General features: G+C 40.4%; 1 protein-coding gene across 6 annotated transcripts in view; it reads left to right on the top strand.

Annotated features, from left to right (window-relative positions):
• The first annotated feature begins 373 nt into the window (after positions 1-373).
• Positions 374-26,834, top strand: part of LOC108108816 (transcription factor AP-2-epsilon) — a 28,859-nt gene continuing 2,398 nt past the window's right edge. The window contains exons 1-4 of one of the 6 annotated variants that reach the window (XM_017217011.2): positions 374-977; positions 1,052-1,099; positions 25,195-25,425; positions 25,477-25,662. In XM_017217011.2, coding sequence (XP_017072500.2) covers positions 1,061-1,099; positions 25,195-25,425; positions 25,477-25,662 — 456 coding nt within the window. In that variant the 5' untranslated portion in view covers positions 374-977; positions 1,052-1,060. Of the gene's footprint in view, positions 1,100-13,836; positions 14,335-24,242; positions 24,333-25,194; positions 25,426-25,476; positions 25,663-26,834 lie in introns of those variants that run through there. The other 5 variants (XM_017217013.2, XM_017217009.2, XM_017217007.2 and 2 more) reach the window with 5 other exon arrangements.

Below are 26,834 nucleotides of genomic sequence, written 5' to 3'. Positions count from 1 at the left end.
GTGAGTGCGGGCTATGTGTAATTATGCACTTATCACTCTACATGAGCCGTGTCCGTTGCCGACTTTGGAAAGTTCCATTTCCTCGGGAGGTATTGCCCGCATATAGAAGAAGTCCGCCCGAGTCTCAGATGTACGCATGTACACACGTCCGGGGAGTCGCAGTGCGTATGTACAGGTACCTACGAGTCCGTACATACATATACGTGCACGTATACGTATCCGTATCCCCGTATCCGTCCATGTACAGGAGCTGTATGTGGAATGGTGGCCCAGGCAGAGGCAGAGGCGGAGGCAAACTGGAGAAGGATCACATAGACTGCTATAGTGTGTGTGTGGCTATGGCTGCGCGCTATCTTGGCAGGACTTTCGGGGGGCGTTCTGGGGTCCAACGGGGGCTGGGACCCGGGTGGCACATGACCAACAGAAGCTGCATGCATACACCTCCGGGTAGAACTGTACATAGCCGACGGCTGGGTCTTCGGTCGCATGGAACTGAACTGAACTGAACGGAGCGGAGCGGAATGTAAGCTGGGCTGGGGAATCCTTTGGCCGAAAACCACAAAGGAGATACGGAAGTTGGCTCAGACGACGACGACAGCGCTCCTGCAGCTCCTCCAGTGCCGATCCGCTGCTGGAACCTCTGGCACAGGCACAAGCAGAGGCACAAGTGCGAGCGCAGGAAACCGGAGCGGAAATTCACTGGGCGGATGTCAAGTCCAAGTTCAGGCCGTGTTCCTTTACCGAGTTACCCCGTAACTAAATAACCGTGTTTTGCTCTCAAGTTCCGGCGGCATCCGCATTCGCACGTGCTTCCCTAGTACGAGTTACAGCTACAGTTTAAGTTAGAGTTAAAATTAAAGTTAAAGTATCTTCATCCCCCCGCGCGGCGATAACAACGATTAACATAAATTTGCACTCGGTGGCCAACTGCGAAAGCTGTCATCATACTGGATTTTACAAACAACTTCCGACGGAAGGTCGGTCGGACAACAGCTGCCACTGGGGCCAAATTGGAAAATTGCTTTAACCAACTTTTCGTCTATTTCCGTAGGAGTTGGATATGTCATTTCTGGCTACCTTGGACGCAAGTGCCTGGCAGGTATGTCTTACGTCCTCCTCCTTGCCATTAACATAATGCGATTCAAGGGAACTTGGGAGTATCTTGACTGCGAATCAGGTCAAGTTTGTAAAATTTCAAAAGTTTAAATGAATTTTTTATCAAAAATGAACTCTGCCAGTGGTGTCAAATGAACAAATCACTTCATAGCTAGTGTGATTCGTGTGTTTTACTGTTAAAATTAACCACTGCAGAATGTATTAAGTTGGAAATGGCCAACTTTTGTGGAAAGAGAATAGTGTTCGTGTGAATAGAAGGGGTTTTAAAAGGAGTTCTGACATTTCCTAATAATATATAGATTACCCCATAAAACTATATCGGGATCATCATGCTTAAAATTACCATTTTCATTTAATATAAAGCTGGAGGCCTTAAAGCCCAGATCATCTAGCAAAGATAAACAAAGTGCTCAGGGGCTTTAAAATAAGGGTTTTTGGAGATACAACGAAGCTCATTTGGTCTTAGGTATAGGGGATGAATTTGTTAATTTCGCTGTTTGGTAAGCCGAAATAATATTATTACTTCGAATGGAACTTCACAACTCAGACGGCAGACAATTGAATCATACATGCTAAATTTGACCAGGAAAACGAAAACTCTTTGCAGAATCTAAATTTGTAATAAAAACTTTATCGATTTACGGCTGAAACTTCGAGGGTTTGTTTATCCGTCGGTTATGTTATTTTCTGTTTTAACTCTTTTTACCACAAAATTGTCAAGTGTTTATGTTTTGAGTGCTTTTAAGTTTAATACTAATACTAAAAAAAAAAATTTTGATTAAAGAAATTAGAAAACAGACAGGTAGTATTTGATGGTGGTATTTGATATCCCCCTTCTAATAAAAATTTCTTTCCAAAAAAACAGTTTGGTTCAAAAAAAAGATACAAAAGGTTTCTATTTATCTTAATTTTAATATTTTGTAATATTCTTGCAGTGCAGATATTCCAAACAATTTTGCAATTTAGTAAGAATTGTTAGATAAACCATACTTAGCAGATATTCACTAAAACTTCCTTAAAAACTGTAGTATTCGTATTTTAATTTGATTTGGAATTTATGACCCCAAAAGATTTGCTTAAATGGGTAAATATAAACCATAAAATACATTATCGGTTATGGAAAGAAGATCGCCTGGTTAGGAAAAAACTTCATAACAGAAGAGACATCTGAACTTTTTGATTCGCATATTTCCGCTTTCCGAAAATCCTTTGACAAGTTCCGCTTACCACAAATTAAATTGCAGATTGGGCCTGTGGGACGTGTGTATTACGGGGCAGTGGTTGTCCACGTCTGATCCGATCCTGTTTGTGGGAGTAGTTCTATTTGCAGGACGACTTAGTCCCTGTCACCGGCAGGCCGCTCTTTTTGTTGATGCTGCCAGCAGTGGCGAAGGCTCAAATGGCAGCGCTCTGTTTGCGCAGACCTGTCGACCAAATGAACCGAATAATACATCAAACGCTCTTTAACGGGGGTGACAAATCCCCGGCAGTTGGTGGACCTGATTGCTTTATGAGTGCGGTGGGTCGCCCCTGAATAAGCCGTCCGCTCGTCGTTTCTGCAAAAATTAATCAAGCACCGGCAACTAACCGCCGTGGCATGCAAATGTGCCTAAGCTGTTGTGCCCCTAAAACAATTTGCAATGTCGGTAATGAGACGTGACGCATGAAAACATGTTAAGAAGGGGTGGCTCACTATCTTGGCCTTAAGAAATAAATAGGTAACAGGTTCCTCAGCCTTAAATTGGAAAGCTTTTATTCGAAATAATGCGAATAACGAATGTTGTGTTTGTTGTTACTCTACCTATACATTAGCCTACTATTCAATGAGATCTTTCATCAGTTTTAAAGTTTCCTAAATTAACTAACATTTTTACATCATTCTGGAAACTCTCACTTTCCATCCCTCAGATTGTTGAATTTTCTTTTATAAGTGAAAATCAAAACGTGACAATTTTACCTCAATGTCCCGTGGCTAACTCAGTTCTCTGTCGAAGTAATTTTGATAACAAGGTAGAATGCTGTGTTTAAGTGTTGGCTTTCAAGTATAGGAGCAGGGATTCGAGACTTACGTTTCGGAAAAGGGAGAGAACAAATTTTTAAACTTAATTCCACAAATTCAATTCTCTAGCTGTTATAGGTTGTTCCTCAGAATAAAGAATGTAACTTCTTCTCAAAATATATGTTCTAGTTTACGGTTCAGTATTAAAAATTAAAAGTTCCAGCATAGATAAGTTTTTTTTAATTATCCTAACAATACAGATAATTCAGATGAAATACTATAGCTTTGGTTTACTAAACGTATTTGAAAATATGTTTTTTGTTAAGAAATCCATAATCTTTGTCAATATATATAACTGATTATCCTTTGTTGTCCTGTGTTTTGTATTGAAGTGAAAGTAAAGTAAAAGTGAGTTTTTAATTTACTTGAAGTGAAACACATATAATATTAAAAGCCTTAGTTAAATCCATTTAACAGTAACGAACCCAGAAAAAGATTTATGTTTTAAAATATATTGGTTGAGAAACTGAGATAAACATTTCATTCCTTGAAAATGAGCAGCGTTGAATATAGGCCGCCGTGGCCATTGCTCTTCCAATTCTGTTATTCTTCCAGGACGAATGGGATTATTCCGAGCGTATGCTTATCTATAACACCAACCCGAAAACTGATTGACGACCCTTTGGCTTGCATCTCATTTTTGGAGAAACTCAGATTGGCATTCTCATGGTCGCCGCAGCCTCCTCTTGGCTGAGATCAAAATTTGTGAAATATCAGAATTTGTATAATCTAGCGGAAGTAATGGCATTACCAGCACAGACGTGGCCCACAGAGAGTCCATTGTAGTTAAATGCCAATTATATGCATAAAGGGATTTTCGAGATAATTACGGAATAGCGGCCGCGACATCCTTATCCACGTTATCCAATGTTCTGGGTAGGCTAATAATTCGATATGTTAATACTCCGACGTTTGCGGCTTGGGAATCGGCCTCAAGTTGCATGCATGAAATGGAGAGAGCTGCGACGAGCTCGGAGAATGTTCAAAATAATGGCACGTGACCATATTTATGCCATTTAATACATGAGGAAACACCGCCTGGCACCAAACAACACTTCGAGGCATATCATCCCATTTGCCCACAAAAATGCACCCCCGCCTTTTGCAGTGATGCTGCGTGCACTGGGAATTCAATTCTTAGCTTCAGTTGCAAGTATATACCTCTTAGAATACCTCTTAGAGGCTCATCACACTAGTAGTTCCTTTCATAAAAGTAGCAGGTTGGTACTTGGAATTTGAATTAGGAAACTGCCTTATCCGTGACAGTTTTTTCTATATTCAAGTCGAAGGACCCCGTTTTTTCTCAGTGTTCCAGGGATAATCTTTCCCATTGCCGAACATTGTTCCCTCTAAGTGAGAAATTGGGCCGGGAAGAGAGAGTGGTAGAGACGGGGCGGGGCAGAGGTACTTCAAGCTAAAAAGTGAAAAGCCAAGTAGTGCGAGTGGCAAGGAGCGGCGCTGCGGCGACACGCATATGTTTTTTCTGGGGCCGTGCGGCAGTGTTTGTTGCTTTGCAGGATGCGCACACCTGAGTGGTGCTTAATGAAAATCCACAACTCCCCGACCCCACTCCTGCAGAATCGATAGCTGGGGGCTCAAGTGCCTGCGAAGGCTTGTAGGAAAATTACACGGCAAACACACTACAAACAAGCCGGATATACATTACGATGCCGGGCCACGTGACCCGAGAGCCGTCATTTTAATTAAGTCCATAAAAAAACAGGGCCACGATCCGCGACAGTCTTTTGTCAGCGAATTTCCAATTTTGATACTTTATTTGCTGCTTATTGCTATCAACAGGGATAGCATTTGTGGGTGGTATAAATGGGCATATCTGTTACAGGTAACTTAAGAAGAACGCTAGAAAGGTTGTCTTTTTTATGAAGTTATTACTAACTACCCTTTCCGGTTTCATAGAGACTGCAAGACTGATGTAAATGCCGTAGAAAGATATATCCTGATAAGAAAACTTATTGATCCGGAAGACTATCTTAAATGTAATGTAATTTTAGCCATGGAAATGATTAGTTTTAAGTCTTAGGAAGAGGTCATTGTTAATGTTGAAGTATCCAAGTTAAAGCACAGCGAATAAAGTTTTTCTAAGTCTCATTATTCATTTCTAACATTAGCCACTGCAGCTTAATTAAAGGAAATTACACACGGGTTGTGTTCAGATTCGTTGCATAAATTAATATATTTCAATGGATTGTGTGCCGTTTTGAAGAGGCATTACTCGCGGCTCACTGTATTCATATAGATATATACGTGACGGGTCCTCGCAGCACTGTACTTATCACGTGATTTATATTAATGGCGGCATATCATGTTTCACGCGTGCTCGGCGCTGGTTTTGACTGCAGAACAAATTTGTCAGTGGGGGTCGGCACGCGCTGCACTTTCGAATAAAGTCATCGCCACGACAGGTCGGCCAGCAATGGCAAAATGCATAAATGCTTAAATGCACAAATGCGCGGAAAGAGATACAGATACAGATTCGGATACAGATACAGATACAGATGCTGGCCGTAGCTGGCGCTGGGACAGGATTGGCACCTATTGAGAGCCGGGCTTTCGCCATAAAACAAAGAAATATGGGCGAGAAGAGCCGGCGGTTTGAGGTTTATGATGGAGATGGACCGAACGGCTATAAATCTTAATCCGAAAATGTCAGATCGATTTATTGAAGTCTGCGGATAAGGAGAGGCCCGCTTCTACTAGCTGGAACTTCCTAGGAAGCCAAGAATCTGAACATTTTAGTTTACATAAATTTGTGATTTTGAGTAGGCATCAGCATTAGCTTAACGCAAATGAATATTGACTAAATATTAAAAAAAAAGAATCTGTTTCGGTTTGTTGTGGTTTTTATTCTTTTGCACCCAGACAAAAGCACCGAAAGGCAAATTATGTTAATTGTACGAGATTCCGCTACTGTTGCCGAACATCGCGGTCGTGTCATTAGCAAACATGCTTAATTATTGTTTTGGTATTGGTTTTGGACCATGTTGAAATACCCCATATCAACACGTCTGCGTGCTCAAAAGTGATTTTGTGATTTCTTTCGGTTTTTGGCCAAGGGAACTGCGTTGACTAAGAAGACGGATTGCCGACCTCCTAACTGTCCCGAGCCATGTAAAGTGTTTCTTCTTTAATGCAATCTTGGTCGTCTCTCCCAAAGACCACTTTACACTTGGCGAATCACTCGAAAGTGTGCAGTAAAATGAGGCAAAATGCGAATCCCTAATTATAGCTCTGGGCGGGCCTGCAACTAGTTATTCTCACACGGGGCCAGCGACACCTACTACCAGGTGAGGCCACCGCTAGTTAAGAGGTAGTAGTATTATGAGCCACCATCTGACTTCCAACTACCTCTACCAGGCACCAACCACCTGGCAACGGATACCGTTCCGCGCCATCTCAACCTCTACGCACTTTTCAGCCCATCTAGATTCAGAAACGCATCCGCAGGCACTGGATGTCTCTGCACCAAAGATCACAGCAGTTTAAGTGCGTATAGTCAAAGTACATAATAATAGTACAGCGGGGCTTATATGCTAATAAACAAAAGATAACATTTGGGCCAAGAAACTGCTTTTGGCAGTGATAAATGCTCCGATCTGTATCGATTTTAAGGAGAACAGAGAATAGCGTCCGAGGTAACTAAATGCATAGAAAAATCGTTTAGGCAAGCAAATCAATTAATGTTACTATAGGTCCTATTTGAGTAGATATACAAGATGTTACAAGCCAAAGAAGCTATCAAATTGGCATATATTTCCACGATACGCTAACTAAAGGGTCACTTTCTCACAGCTTTTTATCATTATATGAAATTTCCACCTATTTTTAGGATGACTGGTTATGCCCTAATTAATAGTGTAATGCCGTTGATCGAATTGCATAGCTCAAAAGTCAACTAAGCTTCTTTGAAATTAGTACTGAAGCACAGTAGAAATACTAGATAATGAAGTTCAATCGATAATAGTTAAGAAGTAAAACGTAAATTATATTTAGTATATAATAAGACATATCTGTTATCTGTAGTGAAAAATAACAATTTATTTTTATATTCAGAAATAGCTTCAATCCATCAATGATTTTGTTCATTCGAGATATGAACTTTTTGTACTCCAAAAAGAATGATTTTCGTTTTGTTTTATCGCTGCTATGGCATAATTATACCATTTTGGGAGCGTAAAAACGAGCGAGGAATTAAAAGCAGCTAATCATTATTAAGCGCTTTAATGATTTTATAGTCCAATTTATATTCCTTAACAACCACTTGCACTCGGCCAAATGCTTACAACTCTTATTTGGATGTTTGCTTTTAATTTTCGGAGTCGGAGTCTGAAAAGCAGAAAGCACAGAATCCAGTATCCCGAATCCGTCTCCGCTGTTATTTATCGCAAATTGGATGTGTGCATGTGCCCCAATGTCTGGGTCTCTGAATGTGTGCTCCACTGATGTGGATGTTGATGCCACTCGGTTCTGGCGATTCGCTTGATTTAATAGTGGCAATTTGGTTCGACTCCAACGCACTGATAATTTTCTCACATAGAAATCCGTTTTTATAAGCTAAAAAAAGGCGCCGCACGCAATTCGGCATTCATGTTTTATTGCCTAATTAACTGGCGCTGACCATTTCACGACCTCTTGTGCGTGACGCGTGAACGGAGTTACGGCCTCCGAGGAATCACTTACTCGGAGGAGCGCCGCAGTGTGGACTCCTGTCTGCACATCCTCCTAACCACATCCCAGCTTGGCATTATCACTAAATTACCAGATCACCAAGGGGAAATAGTATTTTAACAATCTGCGAGAGGAGTCCTATCTGCTATTCTCCTATCCAGGGGCTATTAAAGTTATCTTTCTGCGGAAAACATGCTTATGAGCAAAGTGTTTTAGTATAAGAAATACTCGCTATATTATCCTCTTTAATTTAACAGTATATTAATCTGATTTTAGATTAGATCTCGATATATTTATTGAACTTGTAGCATAAGTAAGCAGCTTTTCAAAAGGATTCATCAAGCGATATGCTAAATTTATGATGATTCACATATTATAATGTTAGAGTCAAATTAAGTTAAAGACGATGAAGCCTAAACAAAGTTGGAAGATATTTAAATCATAATAATAGAATTTTGATTATCAATCTGTGGAGAATCGAAATGTAGAACTTTCGAATGATCTGAGATACCTTCAAATAATCCTTTTACATAAATAAAGTTCCTTGGCACAAAGGAACGATATATATTCGCATTTATATGTGCGTAATCGCAATCTACTGTGGGTAAACACAGCTGCAAATATATTTCCTTTTGACCTCGAATTTAAATGGTCCGCCCTGGCCGCTCCGCAACTATTGGGCCGCTCCTCTCTTACCCTGAATTGCGAAAAAACGGAGCGGATTAAAGGTGCACATGAGCACAGCCGTAGGAAATATGCTGCAAACATCCGCCTGCTGCAACTGCATCTGAAAACGCACACACTGCCACACAGAGCTGGAGCACACTCAAAATAATGAATTCGAAGCCATTTCGATAAAATATTATTCAGATATCTAAAATTATGAACAAAGTTCTTGAATTATCCAAAGCTCAGTCATTATACAGAAACCGTATCTATTATCTTGACAAATATGTTTCTACAGATGCAACCTTCTTTATTATTTATCTATATCTAATGTTGATTTAATTTAATTTAATTTAATTCATTTAATTGTTGGCTTGAAAAGCAACGGAAAATGATGTAAGTTTAAGTACTGAATTACTAGAGCTCTAAATTGAATTCTGAAATTACGAATAAGAAAATGAAGCGAGTTTATTTAAAGCTTAGATTTAGATTTCCAAGAGTCATTTAATGTGATTAAGTAGAATGCCATAAAATTTTCTGCCAGTGCAACCAGGGGCAAAAGCAAGAGGAGGAGGAGGAAAGGGCAGCAGGCAGGAGACAGGAGGCAGGAGGAGGAACCCAGAACTGCGACGAGCGCGGCGCACTCGCTCATCTTCCCCGCGGCTATTGGCGTCGTGCAACATTGCAGGAGCCTTTTCCTGGGCCTGCGCTGCTGCTGCTGCGGCTGCGGCTGCTGAAAGACCGGCCAAAAGAAAGACCTGGCGGATGAGCGAATGGCCGAATGGCCCGAATGGGCGAATGAGCGACCATGGGCCATGGGCCACGGCCATGTCGCTGATGATTCGTGTATCGCAGCCGCCGCCGCTACAGCGTTTGGCTTCTCCCGAAATTTGAATCTGCCTGCATCTGAGGACTTAACGAATATGAACGAAATGGCCCGCGGCTGTTTCAAAATATTACCACACTCGCTACGTACTACGTACATGCGTTCGAGTTTGCTGAGCCCGAGTTCGAGTGAATGCGGAAAATTATGGCGAGGTAGTTGCAGATACAAACACTCAATCACAAGGGCTCCATTTGCATACTCCTCCCTCTCTGCGGTCTCTCCTCTGGATCCCCAGATCCCAGATTCCCAATCCCAGATTCCATATCCCACTAGGAAAGCCATGAGGCCTAAGCAGTCCCATTAACCATAACCTCTAGGAACCGTCCCGAAAGTAGATCTTCCTTTCGCTCTGAGGGATTGTTCATTTAAAGAGTTTTGCACTCTTACATCTGTTAATTAGAGCTCTTTCTGAAAGACGAGCTGATTTTATATTCGTTATGAGTTACTTGCTTAGGTGGTTTAAAGGGAAAACTATTGTGTTTCTTGGTCTTACACAGAGAACATAAACTGTGGCGAATCAGGAGAACACTGATCTGGGTTATATTTCTTATTTCCTTTAACTGATATAACTATTGTTTACTGTTCTTGAATACGTAATTCATTCTATAGCTTATTAAATATTAAAACAAAAAGTTAACAACATGCTTGGGAAATAGGAAACAAAGTTCTGTTTTTGAATGATTTGCAAATTTTAGATTGTAGTGAAAGCATTGATTTTACTGCGATGACGAATCGAATAGCATTAAAAATGTTGTACCTTTAAAACATGTTGAATGTCAATTTGGGACAAAGGCCTCTACACCAGTACTTTACCCACTAAGTTAGATTAATAATAATAATGTGGGACTTCCTCCTACTTTTTCTAGAAAGGTTCAGATGTTTGAGAAAATTGTATTATATTTTTTTAAATTCTTAAAATAAATTGATTAAAAGTTAAGGCAGTGTTTTCCATTTTTCAAGGAGATACATTGTGAGTTTGTTCACCATAAAAAGTAAGCCCTCTTAAGTTAAAACATGTTCGATTCAGCCTCCTTTTCTAAGCCGTAATTTTAGCCCAGTGCATTTGCAATTTAAGCCACATTATTTTTGGCCGCACATCGGTTGCTTATATTTTTGGGAAATCACTGCTCTGGCGCTGATTGTGATTTGCATGTGGAATGCACTTGACTGAGGCCAGCAATGCAGACCGAGAAGAGCGGCTTGCCGATAAAGGAGTCGCCTCAGATTGGCAGTCGCAGTCCGAAGAGGTCGGTGCCAGCTTCAGCTCCAGCATCAGTGCCACGAAAGCCACAAGTCGGGGCTGAAAGTCGGGGCAGTAGTCATGCAAGTCCTGCGGCATTCACGAGTTTCCCCCTTGGCGATCGCATTTAAGACGCATCTTAAATGAGGTGCTCAGGCCGAGTCCTCGGCTCTTGGGTACTTGGGCTATTGGGTTCTGCAGCTCTCCTTCTCCTTGTCTTCCAGCTCTTGGGCTCCCCGGTTTAGAGGCAGCTTATGACTGGCTCAAAGAAAGCTGCCATTTTCGGGAGTGGACTTGTATGGGTTGGGATGTGGATGTGGATGTGGCTAAGTGCAATGGTGTAGGTGTGCGGTGTCGGTAGTTGGTAGTTGCAAGTTGGTAGTTGGTAGTTGCACAGAGGTGTACTTGAGTGCATTTACCATGGGCACACGGACCACTGTGCATCACGATTTATGCCTTGTGCTGCGGGGAGGATTGGGAATTAATTGGTAATGCGAGCAGTGCATCAGTATCAGTATCAGTATCGGTTTGGGTTTTGTTTTTGGTTTTTGTTTCGGATCCGAATCGGAGCTAAAAAAATGGCGGACCGATCATCGATCGATCGATCGATCTCTTGTCGTGGCCGCAATCAGAAATCGTGCCGCCGCAATGAAATCGCTGAAATGGAGGTGGGTCGTCCGGCATTCCACCGCCGCAATTGGATAATGCACCTGATCACCGCTTCCACTCCACGAAATTAGCTGCTCTGCTCTGCTCAGCGCGGGTCTGCTCTGCTCCTACGAGGCAGCTTCGTGAGTGGCTGTACGTACATAATGTGTATGTGCAGTCGGCGGGATCACGGTTTCACATCTTACTTTGCCCTGCCACAAATTCGAACTTAATAACTGCGTGCCTGCTACACTTTTCCCTCTGCGCCTCCTTCGCCTCCCTCTCCCGATTTCGCCACCTTGTCCCCAGGCATCCGAAGGTAGGAGCCCGAATCCATTTGAGTCGCTTAGAAAGCTAATGGCATAATTTAATTGCGAAGACAAACATCCAAAGCCCTGGCTGGGCAAAACAACTGATTCAATTTTCCACAGCTCCTAATCCTTATCGCATTTATTCGCGGCTTTAATTGCGTAACCTGAAAACAAAGCCGGAATCTTGTCAACAAGAAAGCTAATAAATGTCCCTTGAGAGGTCCCAGACAGACTTTTAGAAATTGTGAGAGTTTAAAAAACAATACAAATTAAATGTAAGAAATTTCCATGAAAATCATGACCTTTAAGGTGTTTATGGTATTCTATGAACTAGTACTAAATCTTAAAATCTTATGACTTAACTTCTTCTGAGCTTAACTTACATACATACGTACATAGGTACATAGGTACGTATGATCTATCAAAATGTTATCGATAAACACCCTACGAATGATACGTATAATTGCTTATAATTTAAACTTTAATATTTAGGTGGACTGAATTCACAGCTTAAGCATATTGTAGTTAGTATTTTCAACTATCTGCTTAAAGCTTAAACTAAAGCAACAGGAACGTGCAGTTATAGCTACTTGGATTGTATACTTTGTGCAATAATCAAACTATGTCAAAGTAAGTTTACCTAAGATGTTGGGGTTTTAATTAATTAATAAATAAAAATGGCAAAAGGTAGAGATATAGGTTTAGCTTTCTTAAAGAGTTGCATTATTAAAATCTGTCTAAATATATAAATTGATTTATTTGAAATGTTTCGCAATATTATCGTTCTCGAAAGCAAACAAAAATTAAAATCATATTGACAGTTCTGAATATGTTTCGTAATATTTAAGCAAAATTTTATTTGTATTCATCTTCTTACTAATATCGATAAATGTCCTGGTTAATGTAAAGGATTACAAATAAAAACTGCAATTCCTTCCAAGGTAAAAATGTTTATTGAGATGAAGTGGAAAATGACTGCATATCTTATGGTTGTATATTATAATAAAGAGATAAGTGTAGTGGGAAGAACAACCCTTATGGTCTCTTAACGATATTAACTGATAAATTGTTTGTTTTTTATTTATTATTTTGCTAAGCTATGTTAGTTAGAGCATTTACTCATAGTTATTTAGGATATTTTCAATATAATTATAAATAGAAAACCGAGTTTAGGTAATTCTGGGCAACATTGACCATCTCTGGGATGACTAAATTATAATATTTATGTTTATTAAAGATGCATACTTAAATAATAGCCTTAAAGAGTTCCCAGCAAGATTTTCTTTAACGAGGCCTTTTTCTAACCAAATGTTCTACATATCATCATATATATTATATAATATATACATCATATATATATTATATTTGTTTGTTTGCTTGTCCCTTCAGTGTGATTTATCTTTTACGAAATATGTATGTATTCATTGTTTAATCTTTTCCGCAACTGTTTGCGAGCTAAGAAAAATGAAAATCTGTTATTTTCAGTTTGTTTTGATTACGGACCCACACTTATGAGCACGGGTAGGAAGGTTCCGGGAATATGTAAATTGGCCAACCTTTCGCTTCGTGCGGCAACCCCCGAACATTCGATAAGTACGTTGGTACATAGGTGCGCCGCTTAATCCCCGAGAGAAGAAAGAACCCGGAGCACGTACCACTGGCGATTTGGATGCCCAATGCCGGGGTTTTCCCAGTAGCAGCCCAGGAACCCAGCAACCCTCCGGGGCACATCGCCAACCCCAGCCCCGGCCATTCGCATTCAGTTTGCAACCCCTATGTATCCGCACGTCGCAAGCATCCGTATCTGTATCTGTATCTGGAGCTGCGCTGCCGCAGCCTCTGGCTCTCGGGCTCGGCCCATTGTCTAGTAGTCCGCTGGCGGGGCGTGGCTTCCGAAATATAAATGGCTGTGCTCTCTTCGCTCGCCGGACTCTCTTCGGGAGCCGCTCTTCGATGCCCGAGAGCCAGAAAACCTGCTTGCCCGGCGTATCTGTGTGCGGTTTCCACCCATACAGACGCGCGGCGAACGGGCATAGGCTTTGGGCACTTTTCCTATGTATTCCGCAGCTGTATGGGTGAAAAAACGGCAGCCGCAGCAGCAGAAGCAGCAGCATCTGCAGCAGCAGCAGCAGCCGCCGCAGCAGCAGCGGCAACATCGCACATCCCCCGAAGGTTTTTGCGTCCAACCAGAAAATCCAACTTCAGTCGAGAACTACGTCTGGTGGCTGCGCAAAGGCGGAATTTCGTTTGCGGGTCCCTCGCTTAATTAACCGAACCGAAACCGTACCGAAACCGCTCTGATCCGTTCCGATCCGTACCGAACCGAACCGCTCCTTCACATTCGATAGCAATCGCGGATCTAAATTGCATTTCTAACTTAAGTTTAAGTTGAAGTTTTAAATAGTTTCGAATAGATTTCGAATAACAATCACCAATAAAACGCGCATCTATTGTCCTTAAAGGGGACAAGTGTTCTGTGTACATAGCGGCGGATACGTAACTCTAACTCAAGCACCCACAGTTGCCTTAACCAGTGCCAAAAATCGATTTTCATCAAATACTTACTTAGTGATCGTACCTGTTCTGCATCTCAACTGGCCCAAGTGTTCAAAGATAACCTATGCCCTCTACCTAATCGATAGCGCCACAGTTAATTTGGATCAAAATGCATATTCTCCATCGCACCAACGACCACCAGTTCGAGGATCAGAAGTTCATGATGGTAAGCCAAGTGGGCGCCGAGCTTAAATCGGCGGAAGGCGGGAGGCGGGAGAAGGCGGCTTGCTAAGCTCTATCCAAGTTGTCTGTCAGCCGAGATCCAAATCGGAGCAGCTATAGCTTTAGCTGCAGCTACTCAAATCAGATATTGAACCATCGAGTGCCCATGGGCCAAAGCCGCTTGATTGACACTAAAATTTCTTTGGGCACTTTCGGGCACGCAAGCACTTTTGGCCAATTACCCAGCGTCTCTGGTCGGGATTCACACACAAACTGATTACCATTCCTGGCCATCCTAGCAGCAGAATCAATGACCAATTTACAGTAATGGGTTTTCTTCCAAGTCCGTGTGGCACACTCTTACTCTGGGAATAATAAGTACATAAACTTCAACCTGATTATGCCCACTCCAAGAGTCTGGCGAATCACTCAAGACTCCCAGAAGGGAGTGGGTCCCAAAATACAGACATGAAATGCAATATTTATATATTTTGGAGGGTCTTCTTCTTTATAAAAAGGGGTTAAATAGAGGACTAAATTAAAATGATTAAACACGATATTATAATAATATATAAAGACGACACAGTAAAAGTAGTCATGTTAGTCAAAGTATTTCGATAATATAATCATGTTAGGCAGGACAAGTAGATATCTTAGGACTTGTTATCTTGTTATTGGGATTAGCATAAATGATCTTAGAACATATCTAAGCTCAAGATTGTTGGCATTAGAAAGAACAATGCTTAATTACTGTCGCTTCAGATATACCCATTCATACAAGAAATACTAAAATATTTTTAATCAAAGACCTTTATATTTGTTTGCTTACATGTACCTTCAATATTAACACAAGAGATATATAATATAAAGAAACGATTTTCCTTCCAAATGTCTTAGCTTTATAAGTCGGTGAGACAAGCCGTCGGCAAGAATGCAACTTTAAAATATGTTTTTACAATATTCTCTTAACTACCCAACGATTTAAGCAAAATTTAAACAGTAAAACTATTAATATCAACTGGTAAATACAAGATTAGTTTTAAGTTTCAACTAAAAATGCTTTAAAAAATATTACTAAAATATTAAGTACCAAGAAAATCAAATATTACTTCGATAAAAATAATAGCCTGAGCTGTTTGTCTGACTTTCGCTTGAGTTTCTATAAAAACTTCGCTATTCGCCAATAAGCATTCCTTCTGAGCTCCCGAGTTATATAAAAACCGAGAAATTATGTATTTTTTCGGTTTCAAACATTTTTGCGTTATGGGAAAACAAATCTTGAAACAAAAAGTTTTCTGGCTTAATAGCAGACATGCCTCAAAGTCCAGAAGAAAGGAAGGCAGTGGGAGTGATCAGACGTCAGGAGTCAAAATTCAAATGCGGCTGCAGAGCAATGCCTCCTTGGCAATTCTGGAAATGCGTGGGTACACGCTCCCCCCATTTAATTAGCCAAATTATATGGTGTTTCTGCTTCCAAGAACCCTTTCGATGCCCGATCAAAAAATAGGGCAATTTGCGGGGCAAGGGCCAAAGATCAAAACAAAAACACAGCGAAGAGGTAGACCAAAAGTCATCGCCCACAAAAATGCCGAAAGTGCGGACCATAAAATGGGCATTCCTGGTATGAGTGTGTTGGCATTAGCTTTGGCCCTTCGAATGCTGCCTAAATCAGGTAAGATCCCACTGGGACACTCGCGTGATGCGTTGCCAAAATAATTTATGAGATTGAAGCGCAACGCATCGTCAATTTGCGTGCGATCCCCGACTGAAAATGAATGCCATGCAGTCCGCTCAGCCTGGCAGAAAGTTCCCATAGCTCACACACACTTTGGGTGTATGTATAGCCCCCAAATATCGAAAAATATTCAAGTATTGGCCTTATTTATTAGCCAAACAGTGTTTCATCCCAGACCAGCCAGGCACAAGGACTGATTGATGGGTTCCCCGATGATTTATTGAATAATTTCTTTATAATTTAGAATAATTGTTCCAATTTGCAATGTGCACTTTTTGGGAGTTCAGGACTTGTCGGTATGGTAATTGAGTTTAGGACATGGGATTATGGATCACACAAGTGCGGAATATAATATTTAATTCCTTCATTTTGATATATATACTATATATTATTGGAATTTCTCAAGATATTGGATTTACAAAAGTTATTAATCTATTTAATGGGTCTTATAAGAAATTCGCAACAAGATAAATGCAACAATTTGGATAGGAATTTCCGATCAAGGGAGCTCCTGATAGCGGAGCATTTGCATATCATATCCATTACTTCAGCAGTGCGGGCGAGATTATGTCGAGTCCTTTGCATCCGCTCGAAGGCATTTCCGCTCGTACACACGGACTTATGCTCAGAGGAAACTCGAATTGCATATGCACGCATCAAAATTGATTTCATTTGCGGAGAGGAAATTAAAAAGTCCAAACAAAACTAAATTGATTGGCAAGATAAATGTAAATGTTCATAACGTGGCCAAGATCCGCCAGCAGAATCAAGTGTCGGAACGTCGACAAGGCGAACGGCGTGTGTTAGGCTCGTGGCAAACCAAAGCCGTGGAAAGAGCCACATCCACATCCACATCTACATCCGAAGCCAAAAGCCAAGGCAAGAGCGAAATCATCGGTTGGCCGACATGCGTTGTCTTTAACTTCTTGGAGTATGGAGGATGAGATTGGCAAAGGGGAGAGGACTAAAGAACCAAGGAGAACTGCAGTTGGCTCACGAGGCTGCTGCACTGAAAGCCTGCCCTTTGGACGCAGATTGCAAACGGTCTCGAGCTGCGTTAAGTTGAGCCCAGCTCAGTCGAAGCTACACAGTGAAAACAATTTCTTGGGTCGGCTAAAAGAAGGATTAACATTTATGAATATAGTTGCATTTAACTAACTAACTTTTATCAATCATGAGTATAAGTCTTAGATTGTAGTCCGCAATATGGAAGCGTACTTTACCTTTTTGGAAAGATCTTAACTGAGTCCTTATCGAATTATAAGATAATCCTTCAAACTAATGACGATCTTTTAGTTGTTTCTTTAATTTTAAAGTACATATTATATTTGGTTTTATTATCCCTAAACAAATTTTCTCTGTTTTATCTACAATAAATATTAGATCAATAGTACTTTAGAAAAAGTTACTTATGTGCTTCTTAAACAGTTTAGTTAGGTAAATCCGATTTTAAATAGATCAGTGCGGTATAAATGTTTGTCTGGCAAAGTCAAGGAGGTTATTGGAGGGAGAGTATGCCCCTTGTATACCACTGCCTGCCACTTCAAAAATCTCCACAAAAAGCACAAAACACCAGAGCATTTTTCTTCCAGTGCGCCAAGTGGTCACTCCGAGGCTCGTTCTTCTATTCGTCATTTGTACGCTAGAACAGCGGACGCAGCTTTTCGATTTTGGAAGAAGGCTCCGCAAATACCCAGCAGGTTTAATACATTTATGAATGAGTTTTACTACTTCATTAAGGGCCAGCTCCTTCGCGGTTTAGTGGGCCAAGGAGCCAAGAGGCGAGCTGGAGGACGAGAGAAGGCATCCGACTCCGCGGATTGGAGCGCGTGCGCAGCCTGGCCAGCCAGACTGGGAGACCGGGAAAGGTACCGGAGTACCTGGATCGTAATAAGCAAAAATCGATTATCGTCCGCTGAACATTTCCATTGTTGTTATGAATATTATATGCAGCGTTTGGAGCGAAGCTTCCTCTTAAATTCGTTTAATTTATAGCTCTTCCGACAGTTCCAACTTGCAGCTCCAATAAATGACAGCACCGGACGTCGAACGAATATGTAATCTAATTGGAAACAAGCCAATTTTAGGGGCCCACTGTACAGGTCAGTCGATGGCCAGTCTCAACCGTACAGACAGTATGTAAATTTGTGCGCTGAATAAAATGGGCCGGCTGACGGTTGCCAGTTGAAAGTTGCGAATGGATTCTTTATTTACTGACAATATTATGACAATGCCCGCATGAACTCGGCTTATACTATGGCCGTAAGGCGGTCTTTATGCCACTCGATGTCTCCATATCCCTGTGGCAGGGTCCGAGGCCAACCCCCTTGGGTGCCCCACCATCATTCAACTTGACAGCGTAATTAGAAGGACTGGCCCAGGCTTGGTCCACGGGATGAAAGTGAGGAGTTTTATAAGATGTTAGGGCCTACTTGTTTTATATGTCGCAATATAATTGGTGGCATTCAAGTCCGACCAGGTAGTAACCCAAAAAATGCGAAAATCGCGCAGACATGTTCTTTTCTTGGGCGGGCACTTCTTCGCTCTCGCGGAATCATTTTGACCGGCAATTTCAGTAATAGCGGCAGCCCGGATTGAGGCCAACTCCTGGCCCTGGCCCTGGCCCTGGCTACTGTATAAGTATCCAGAGTCATTACGTCATCGCCGAGGAATTCGGACGTGATTGCTTTTATGGAAGCCACGTGCTAATTTAATTATTATTTGCAAATACTTTCAAAGTGAGCGGTGCTCCAAACTCTTTCACCGCACTTTCGGGGTTCTTCTTGGGAGGAATAATTCACTGTTTTACTTTTGCTAAATGCCCTGCTAAGCTTTCGATTGCGTTTTATTGAAAAAATTATAGCTGTGATATGTATTTGACTATAAACTAAGGGAAAGTGTCTGCTGTCGTTTATTTTGTTTCAAATTCATTTTGCATTTAATAATTATTACTATTAATATTAATGTAAAGACTTACGCTTATTCTTTTTTGCTATTGACACAGGAAAGTGTTATGCTTTTATTTCCTATTTACATATTTTATGTAATCTTGAACCCACAAAAAATTGATACTATTTCAAACTATGATGCTCTCATTTACCAATACCAATTACCATTTATTTATAGCTCTAAATAAGTTGCTTTAAAGTTTTTATTAATGCCATACCCCATTTCTAAGAGGCAATACTCAGTTAAAGTAACGATAGAGTTAGTTATATAGTTTAACAATGATCTAAAGGGACCTCTTTAATGTTTAATGGTAAAATATACCTTTATTTTTAGATTAATGAATTCAAAAAGCCAAATTCAACTCCATCCGTGGTTTCTAAATGTGATAATTGGCATTCTATTTACGCATGTAACAGAATAAGTTATGCTTGAGTTTATATATGTATAAAATATAGAATATATACAATATTCTTGATGTATTCATATAAACTAGATTTCAGTTTTGCAGTTTTGTTTGTTAATCCCAATCCTCGGGTGATACTTAAAATACATCCTAAACAGTTGAAAGATTCTAGATTCAGATTCTATTAAGTAATTGTTACATATGCTTAGTTTAACCCCTTGGTATAAATGCTAAACTGTCTAAAATATCACAAATATTATAATTCTAATTACTTGAAATAGGGAAATATTTAACGTGAAACGCCTAAATCAATAGTGTCACTTTCCATACTTTCTTTTAAAATTTAAAGTAAAAAATGTAACATAAAACTAATATTGAATTTTATTACATATTTTTTATATATAAAATGAGATACTACCAATTCGGTTGTAACATACTTTACAGAGCCACCTATGGGTGGGTGCCTTTTTTTGGTTCAGCAAGTCAAATCTAGATGACGCACATGGCGTGTAAATTATGTAAAAGGAATGTAAAGTTTCATAGATCGTCAAATTTGGACAAGCCACGCCCATGTTACCATAAATTTTCGATCTGGTTCGCCATTGGAATCAACTGAATTTATTAATTTATTATTTTCAATATGATTTTAAATTTGTTCCTAGTGGAGCCACTAGGCCATTATCAAACAAAACAGAGTATATGCATTATATGTATATAGTTATTTGATTTATATTTAACAAATTCCACATTCAAATATACAATATTAAATAGTGTAGTTAACCGATACCCGTAGATTTAAAGGGTATAATAGATTCGTTGAAAAGTATGTAACAGGAAGAGGGAAGCGTTTCCGACCCTATAATATATATATATATTTTTTTGATCAGGATCAATAGCGAAGTCGATTGAGCCATGTCCGTCTGTCCGTATGAACGATGAGATCTTAGGAACTATAAGAGATACAGAGTTGAGATTAAGCAGGCCAAAGATTTTTCGAATCGTAACCTTTTTTCGCTATTTATGAAGAAATGTAGGTTAAGGCTTATGGAAAGTGGCTCTTATGGAAAGTGGCGTCACCATCAGTTAGTAAACATGATTTTTTGACATTCCACTAGCAAAAACCAATATTTTAAAATTGTGTAAAACAGTAATGGGTATTTTATAGTTGCGGCACTCGACTACAGCGTTTCTTCTTCTTTATTAATAAAAACAATTGATCAAGAAAAGAACAATAGAGAAATAATTTATCTCTTTAATTCAGGTATTAGGTTAGAAACTTTTGAAATTTGTATGACTGTTTTTGCCACTGGATTATATAAGATTCCTATATCTTTACTGCAGTGCAAGAACTCACAACATTCTATTTAAAATAAATAAACAACTTAAAAATAAGTTTGAATTTACGAATGGTCTAACGCTGGTTTCCTTCTCTACAATCCTTGCCGAAAAATGCGGATAGCAAATTCGATTTTAAAATATATTAATTTTACTCCATATATTAGTTTATAGTTGTATTGCGTTTAACCAACGATACAACTTTTATAATCATTAGAAAAGCTTACTTACATTTTTAAAATTTCGTAGATATTTATCCATACTATTTCTAAGACAATATTTTTGTTGTATAATATATAAAAAATGTAAATTGATAAATGATATATTCCTGATGCGAATGTAAATACGAAAAAGGTTTCACTTGGTTTAAGGGTTATTTGAAATACTTTATTTAGTATTTGAATTGCAAATGTTTTGAAAAGGCAACTAAAGCTGCAATGCTCAATGCATTTGGAAAACATTCAAATCAAATTATAAATGACACACATTTAGGAGTTGTCTTTGCGAGTACATGTCTATATATAGGTGATAGGTGACTGGAAAATCTGGAAAAATATATATATTGGACACCATTTAAAAGTAGGAAATCCAAACGTTAGAAAACGGATCCAAGTTCAGGGAGACAAGGTAGGTGGCGGCAGGGAGGAGAGGAGCATCGATAGAAATAACACTGGACCACGAATGGTAATAGGCCAGCTAGAAAAGCGAAGCCTGATTTCGGAGTCAAAACTCTTTTAATGGCAATTGATCATTCGCAAGTGGATAACATTTCATTAGAATACCGAGTGAAGTGCGCATTTATACACGGCGTGTGTGTAAATTGTGCGTATGTGAGGCCTTGTGTATGACCGTCGCTGGAACAGAACACACTTGAGGTGAAACTATTTCGACCTGCTCAACAGCTTCCAACTGTCTACCTGTGCCTGTGCCAGCGCCAGTGCCAGTGCCTCCCAAAACCAGATAGTCTCTGCCCGGCGCGACCAAGAAACCATTCGAACCTTTATAATTTATTTATCTTTATCTTGAATTACGCCATGGGAGTATTGACCACCAGAGTAAGTCCGAAATTTCAGCATATTCATGTCTGACGATGGCGAACAATGGAGTAAAATTCTGAATTTCATGTGATTGAAAACCAAGAGTTTCCAATCGCACAATTCATAATAGAGAAAAGACCCGCCACAAAATAAATAAATAAATAAAAATAGCAGCGAAATAAAGAACGGCCACGGCCACTGCCAACAGTTAACTGCTAACTGCCAACTGGCAAAGGGTCAAAAGCATTACTCAAAAGCCACGCATACGCACACCAACATAGCCCGATCAGGCCAAGAGTATTGACGGTATCGGGATTGAGTGACGGCAAGAGCCGAGACTAAGCCCCGAATATCTACCGAGGGATGAGCAGAAGGCCGTGTGTTTGGGGGTTACCAAGAATATTGAGTAGTCCATCCGAGCAGAAGTAAACAAATCGATCTTGGAGATCTTACAGGAGTTGGATGTTTAGGTGTCTGGCTAAGTAGTACATTCCATCCAGAAATACCGTTTTAATTGAACGGAGACTTAATACCCAGATTTGGCTTTGATTAGAGCGAAGCACGAATTCTTCAGCGCGAAATGCGCGAAATCTCCGGGGATTGGAGAAGAAAACCACCGAGAGCCCAGCCACCGCCGTCGATAGACGAATATTCAGGCAAAACAAAAGGGAACCGGTTTACCTGTATTCTTAAATATTCTATTTGATGTTGGCAAATGACAAGATAATCCAAAGTAATCAATCAAAATTATTTTAATTTATTAAGCCACAATAAAGTCGTGCCCGATCCGCAATTGCCACGTTCTTGGCCCAGCCGAAGACTCTGACTCTGAAGAATGCTCCCTACCAAAGCCCCGGCCCTGGTGAACCTGGCACCTAAATCAAGATGGGATCATATAGTATGCCCTCATATGTGGATATAATGTATATTCACTAAACTTACACGAATAGCTTGTCGATTCATAATTTGATAGCAGGAATTTAGTAGTTTGACAGACATTCCGCGAAGAAGCTTTTTATGATGGACGAATCTCTGAAGGTTTGCAGAAACGGGTTTTTCGGGAACTGTAAATCTATGATTAATCAAAACGACATCTCTAGATGTGTTTAAATGTGGAAAACAGTATAAATTTAATTAAATATTAGCCTCTTGAAACTCAGACTCCTGTTAGAACTTTAAATGTTTCAACCTACTAATCATTCTGGCCAAGTGGGTAGTCATGTAGATAAAAAGAAAACCCTTAAATGCTGATTTCTCAATGGCATGTTAAGTTTGACTTTGGATAGAAATAAAAGATATATTTAAGATGTTCTTGTTAGTAAACTTAAAAACTATCAAGAGTAAAGTCCAAGGGAATCGATTTAGTCATTTTAAAACGAAGCTTAGAGTCCCAACTATTTTCCCAACTTCCAAATAAACCGCCTATAACTCGCCGTCATCCACTAATAAATACTCTTCTGAGATAAATAATTGAGCTGCTACTTGAATGTGTAAGCAATATGAATTAGTTGATTAAAGCGATGCCAGTGCCGGGAAATAGAGCGTTTGGGCATGGAGCGCCTTGTTTGGTCCACTCGGAGGAGTTCCTTATTTGGACCACAATGAAGGCCGAACCTGGGCGCTGCACCTTGGCGCTCCGCACACACTTGCACCTGCACAATCGAATAAACATGTTCGATTTGCGAAAACCTCAACGTTTTGTGTCAAATTACTGTCATTCTTTTTCCGCAATCCCCGGACACAATGCTGAATTAAGGAGCAGGTAAATGGGAAAATGGGAGCAGGCCTAATGCATCGGCATGGCCTAATCGAGTGGCCCGGCAGTTTGCGAGTTGTGCAAATTTAAGGAATCAATAACCGCAGTTATGGATACCTAATGTGTGCAGCCTCACAGGATCGGCCTTATCGCGTGCATCTTCTATTGACACCGCATCCTGAGAGTCCTTCCAATTCAAAGGCGCGCGACTGGGCAGGATGTCAAATGGCTTGTGTGATACCATTCACTAAGCTCAGCTTCCGACCCCATAATGTGGGTCCTTTATGCCGCTCAGATTTAAATGTGCCTTCCCACAACAAAGATCTTAAATCGCTGGTAATCACAATGAGCGGCGTTATATCTATAGATGTCCATATATATATTTATATATATCGTATTTGGGTGTTTGGTTCCTTGGCAGACCAAGCGACCTCTAACGGTAGCGACTGCGGAGCGAAGCCGGCGTCGTTGGCTGAAGAACCTTTCTGCCTTTTTGGCACACTGACGAGAGACTAGTTCTCATTTCGCGTTCGGAGCTCGTGGACTGCTGATGCTGCCGTCGGTCCGGAAAAAAGCGCGTATCTAAGTCGTATAAATCCCATTCGATTTGCATCTCGTGCGCATGTAATCCGTTGTGATACAGCCATAGTTCCGGAACATAATATTGATAAATCCAAATCAGAATCGGAAAACCCCAATCAATATGTGTGCTTAAGGTTTCAGTGGACTTAAATATGATAACATGACCTTAGCGTATGTGGATATGCCAGCTGTAATTCAGGTTCAGGTATACTTCGGACCTAAGACCTCCATGGGATTACTTCTAGAAATGATGGACAGTGTGTCGAATTTCTTGGCGGCAAAACAACTTGACCCCCAAACAGTGTGTGTCAGTAATTCTTGCTGGTTTCTCACAGAAGTGTTTAAAATCTTTTCGATCGGCTCTCATTAGACATCGTTAAATGTGATGAATTGTGAAACCTAACCTGGAAATTAAAACAGCTTTTCATGATTTCTCCCGTTTAAAGTTCCAAATAATTAAACACATTTGTGGCTAATCACATTAACTAAATACAAATACACTTAAACAGTATCCTTATTTGATTGATATATACAAATCGGTTGATATCAACATCTGAATCTCATTTTCGGAAAACAACATAAACAGTTTCTAGACACTGCTTTTTAACTCACATTTTGAGCTAATTAATTGGAACTTTGTCTGGCAAATATAAATATACGAACTAGGAAAATAAAAATAACAGCGTTTGTTATTATTTTAAATGTGAAATTCAGTTATTAATCAAAAAAAATTACGCAACTCATCGATTTAAATTTGGATTTTTCCTCTGTTTTATTAACAAAAAACTTACATTAAATGAATGAAACTGTTTTTATGTGATGTTAAGAATTAGCAGTACCAAAAACGAAGCCTCTAAAGTACATGAACTATACTGATTTCGATTTAAATATGTTTAATTTATTAAGAAAATTAAGGAGTACAATTTGTGTCACTGTGCTTCTCTTACAAAATATTTTTACCGCCGGAACTTCAATTTCTATAACAAACTTAATAACTTTAAGAAGCATATAACCTATATTAAGTGTGTTCCAAAACCAAGTTACTTACATTTGTGTGTCTTCCTCAGGAACGCCTCAGTGGACATGGGAGTCTAGGGCTTTCCAGTGGCAGTGCGGCATACACTACGCATTCCGGCGGACACACAGGACGGAGCGGACCGGCCACGGGGCATAGTGGGCACAGTAGCACCCATGGCTCGGCGGCCACCATGCACCACCAATCGCTGCAGTCCGACTTCCAGCCGCCGTACTTTCCGCCTCCCTTCCACCACTCCACCCAGAGTCCCCCCCAGCAACAGGTAAGCTTTCCACCCCAAGGGCTGCCCCTGATTACCCCAAGCGTTATCTAGATATCCGGCTACTTGCAGAACCACGGGGCCCTCGAGTACTTGGGCACGGATCCGTACGGCCAGCCCCTCTCCTCGCTGCACCACGCCCCACTGCACCACTACAACCAGCTGGCTGGACTGAGGTCGACGCAGGACCAACTGGGGATCCACAGGACCCACAGAGAGGCCGAGCTGCAGGGACATGTTGTAAGTATAGCTTAGAATCTAATGTATGGTAATTTGTGGTGTTGTAACTTTATATTTCTGATAAACCCTATTACTACTCTATTAACTCTACTTAAAGACTGAGGTCTGATAAGGTTTTTAGGGAGAAGTATAATGCTGTCTTTATAAGATGTCGGATTAGGACTATTTTTTTTGTAAAAAAATATAGAATTGTTATCAGTTTTTGTTTGGCAGTCTAAGACACCTTTCGGGATTTGTTTTAATTTATCACAAGAGAAGTATCGATCTAATCCTATTCAAAGTATTTATATAATTTGGGTAATATTAGGTTTATTACTATGACTAACAGCCTTTAGAAAATTTTAATTTCACAAATAAAATCAAGGCTTGAGCGGTTTGCAATTACTATAAGTACTAACAAGGAGGCAATTCAGGACGGTACTCAATCTCTTCATCCGTTTAAGAATTTCCGTCTTGTTCCACATTATTCTTGCATATTTGCTACATTCTTGGCTTCGAAGGCCATAGAGCGTTTCGGGGGTGGAAACTTCCTCATTCTGTGAAAGTTGTCGAAGTTATTTTTGAACGAATTCCATTCGAGTGCATTAAAAAAACATCCTCCGGAAAATGTAAAAAATGTTCTTGGGATCTCGCAAGAAAGTCCTGCCAACAACGATGAAATTCCTAGCTCAGCCTTAGCCCGCCGAAGGGAGTCCCTTGTTGAGTCCTACTCACTCCGCCGGCAAGTGGTGCAGTGTAACCGAAACACTGAATACCGAACACCGAACTCCGAACCCAGAAACGCAGCCTCAATGCCCCGAAAAGGCGTAGCCTCGCAGGCTCTGTGCGCATCTGTCCGCCCCAAAGGACTCTCACACAGACGCGGCACACAAGCTCCGGCAAAGAGTGTGTGTGTGTGCGGCCTCCAGCCGGTCTGCATACATTAGCGGTAAGGACCTCGGATTGGCTATGCGACGACTTCAACCCCTTGGCGAAACCGAACCGCCGAGGTATTAATAATCTCGCAATTATTGACATCGTTTCTACCATGCCCGCTGTAATAACACTGAGCTGCAAGAGTTATGTTTCCGCTTGATTTAAGACGCTTCTATTGGCACCTTTTAGGTCAAAAGAAGTACTAAATGTAAAACAAAAGAGTATAGAAGATAGCATTTGTTCCAGATCTTTGAGAT

Source organism: Drosophila eugracilis, unplaced genomic scaffold (assembly GCF_018153835.1).
Source record: "Drosophila eugracilis isolate 14026-0451.02 unplaced genomic scaffold, ASM1815383v1 contig_2154, whole genome shotgun sequence".
NCBI classification, from domain to species: Eukaryota; Metazoa; Arthropoda; class Insecta; order Diptera; family Drosophilidae; genus Drosophila; species Drosophila eugracilis.
Note: the sequence above shows the minus strand (reverse complement) of the source record. Positions and strands in the feature narration are given on the sequence as shown.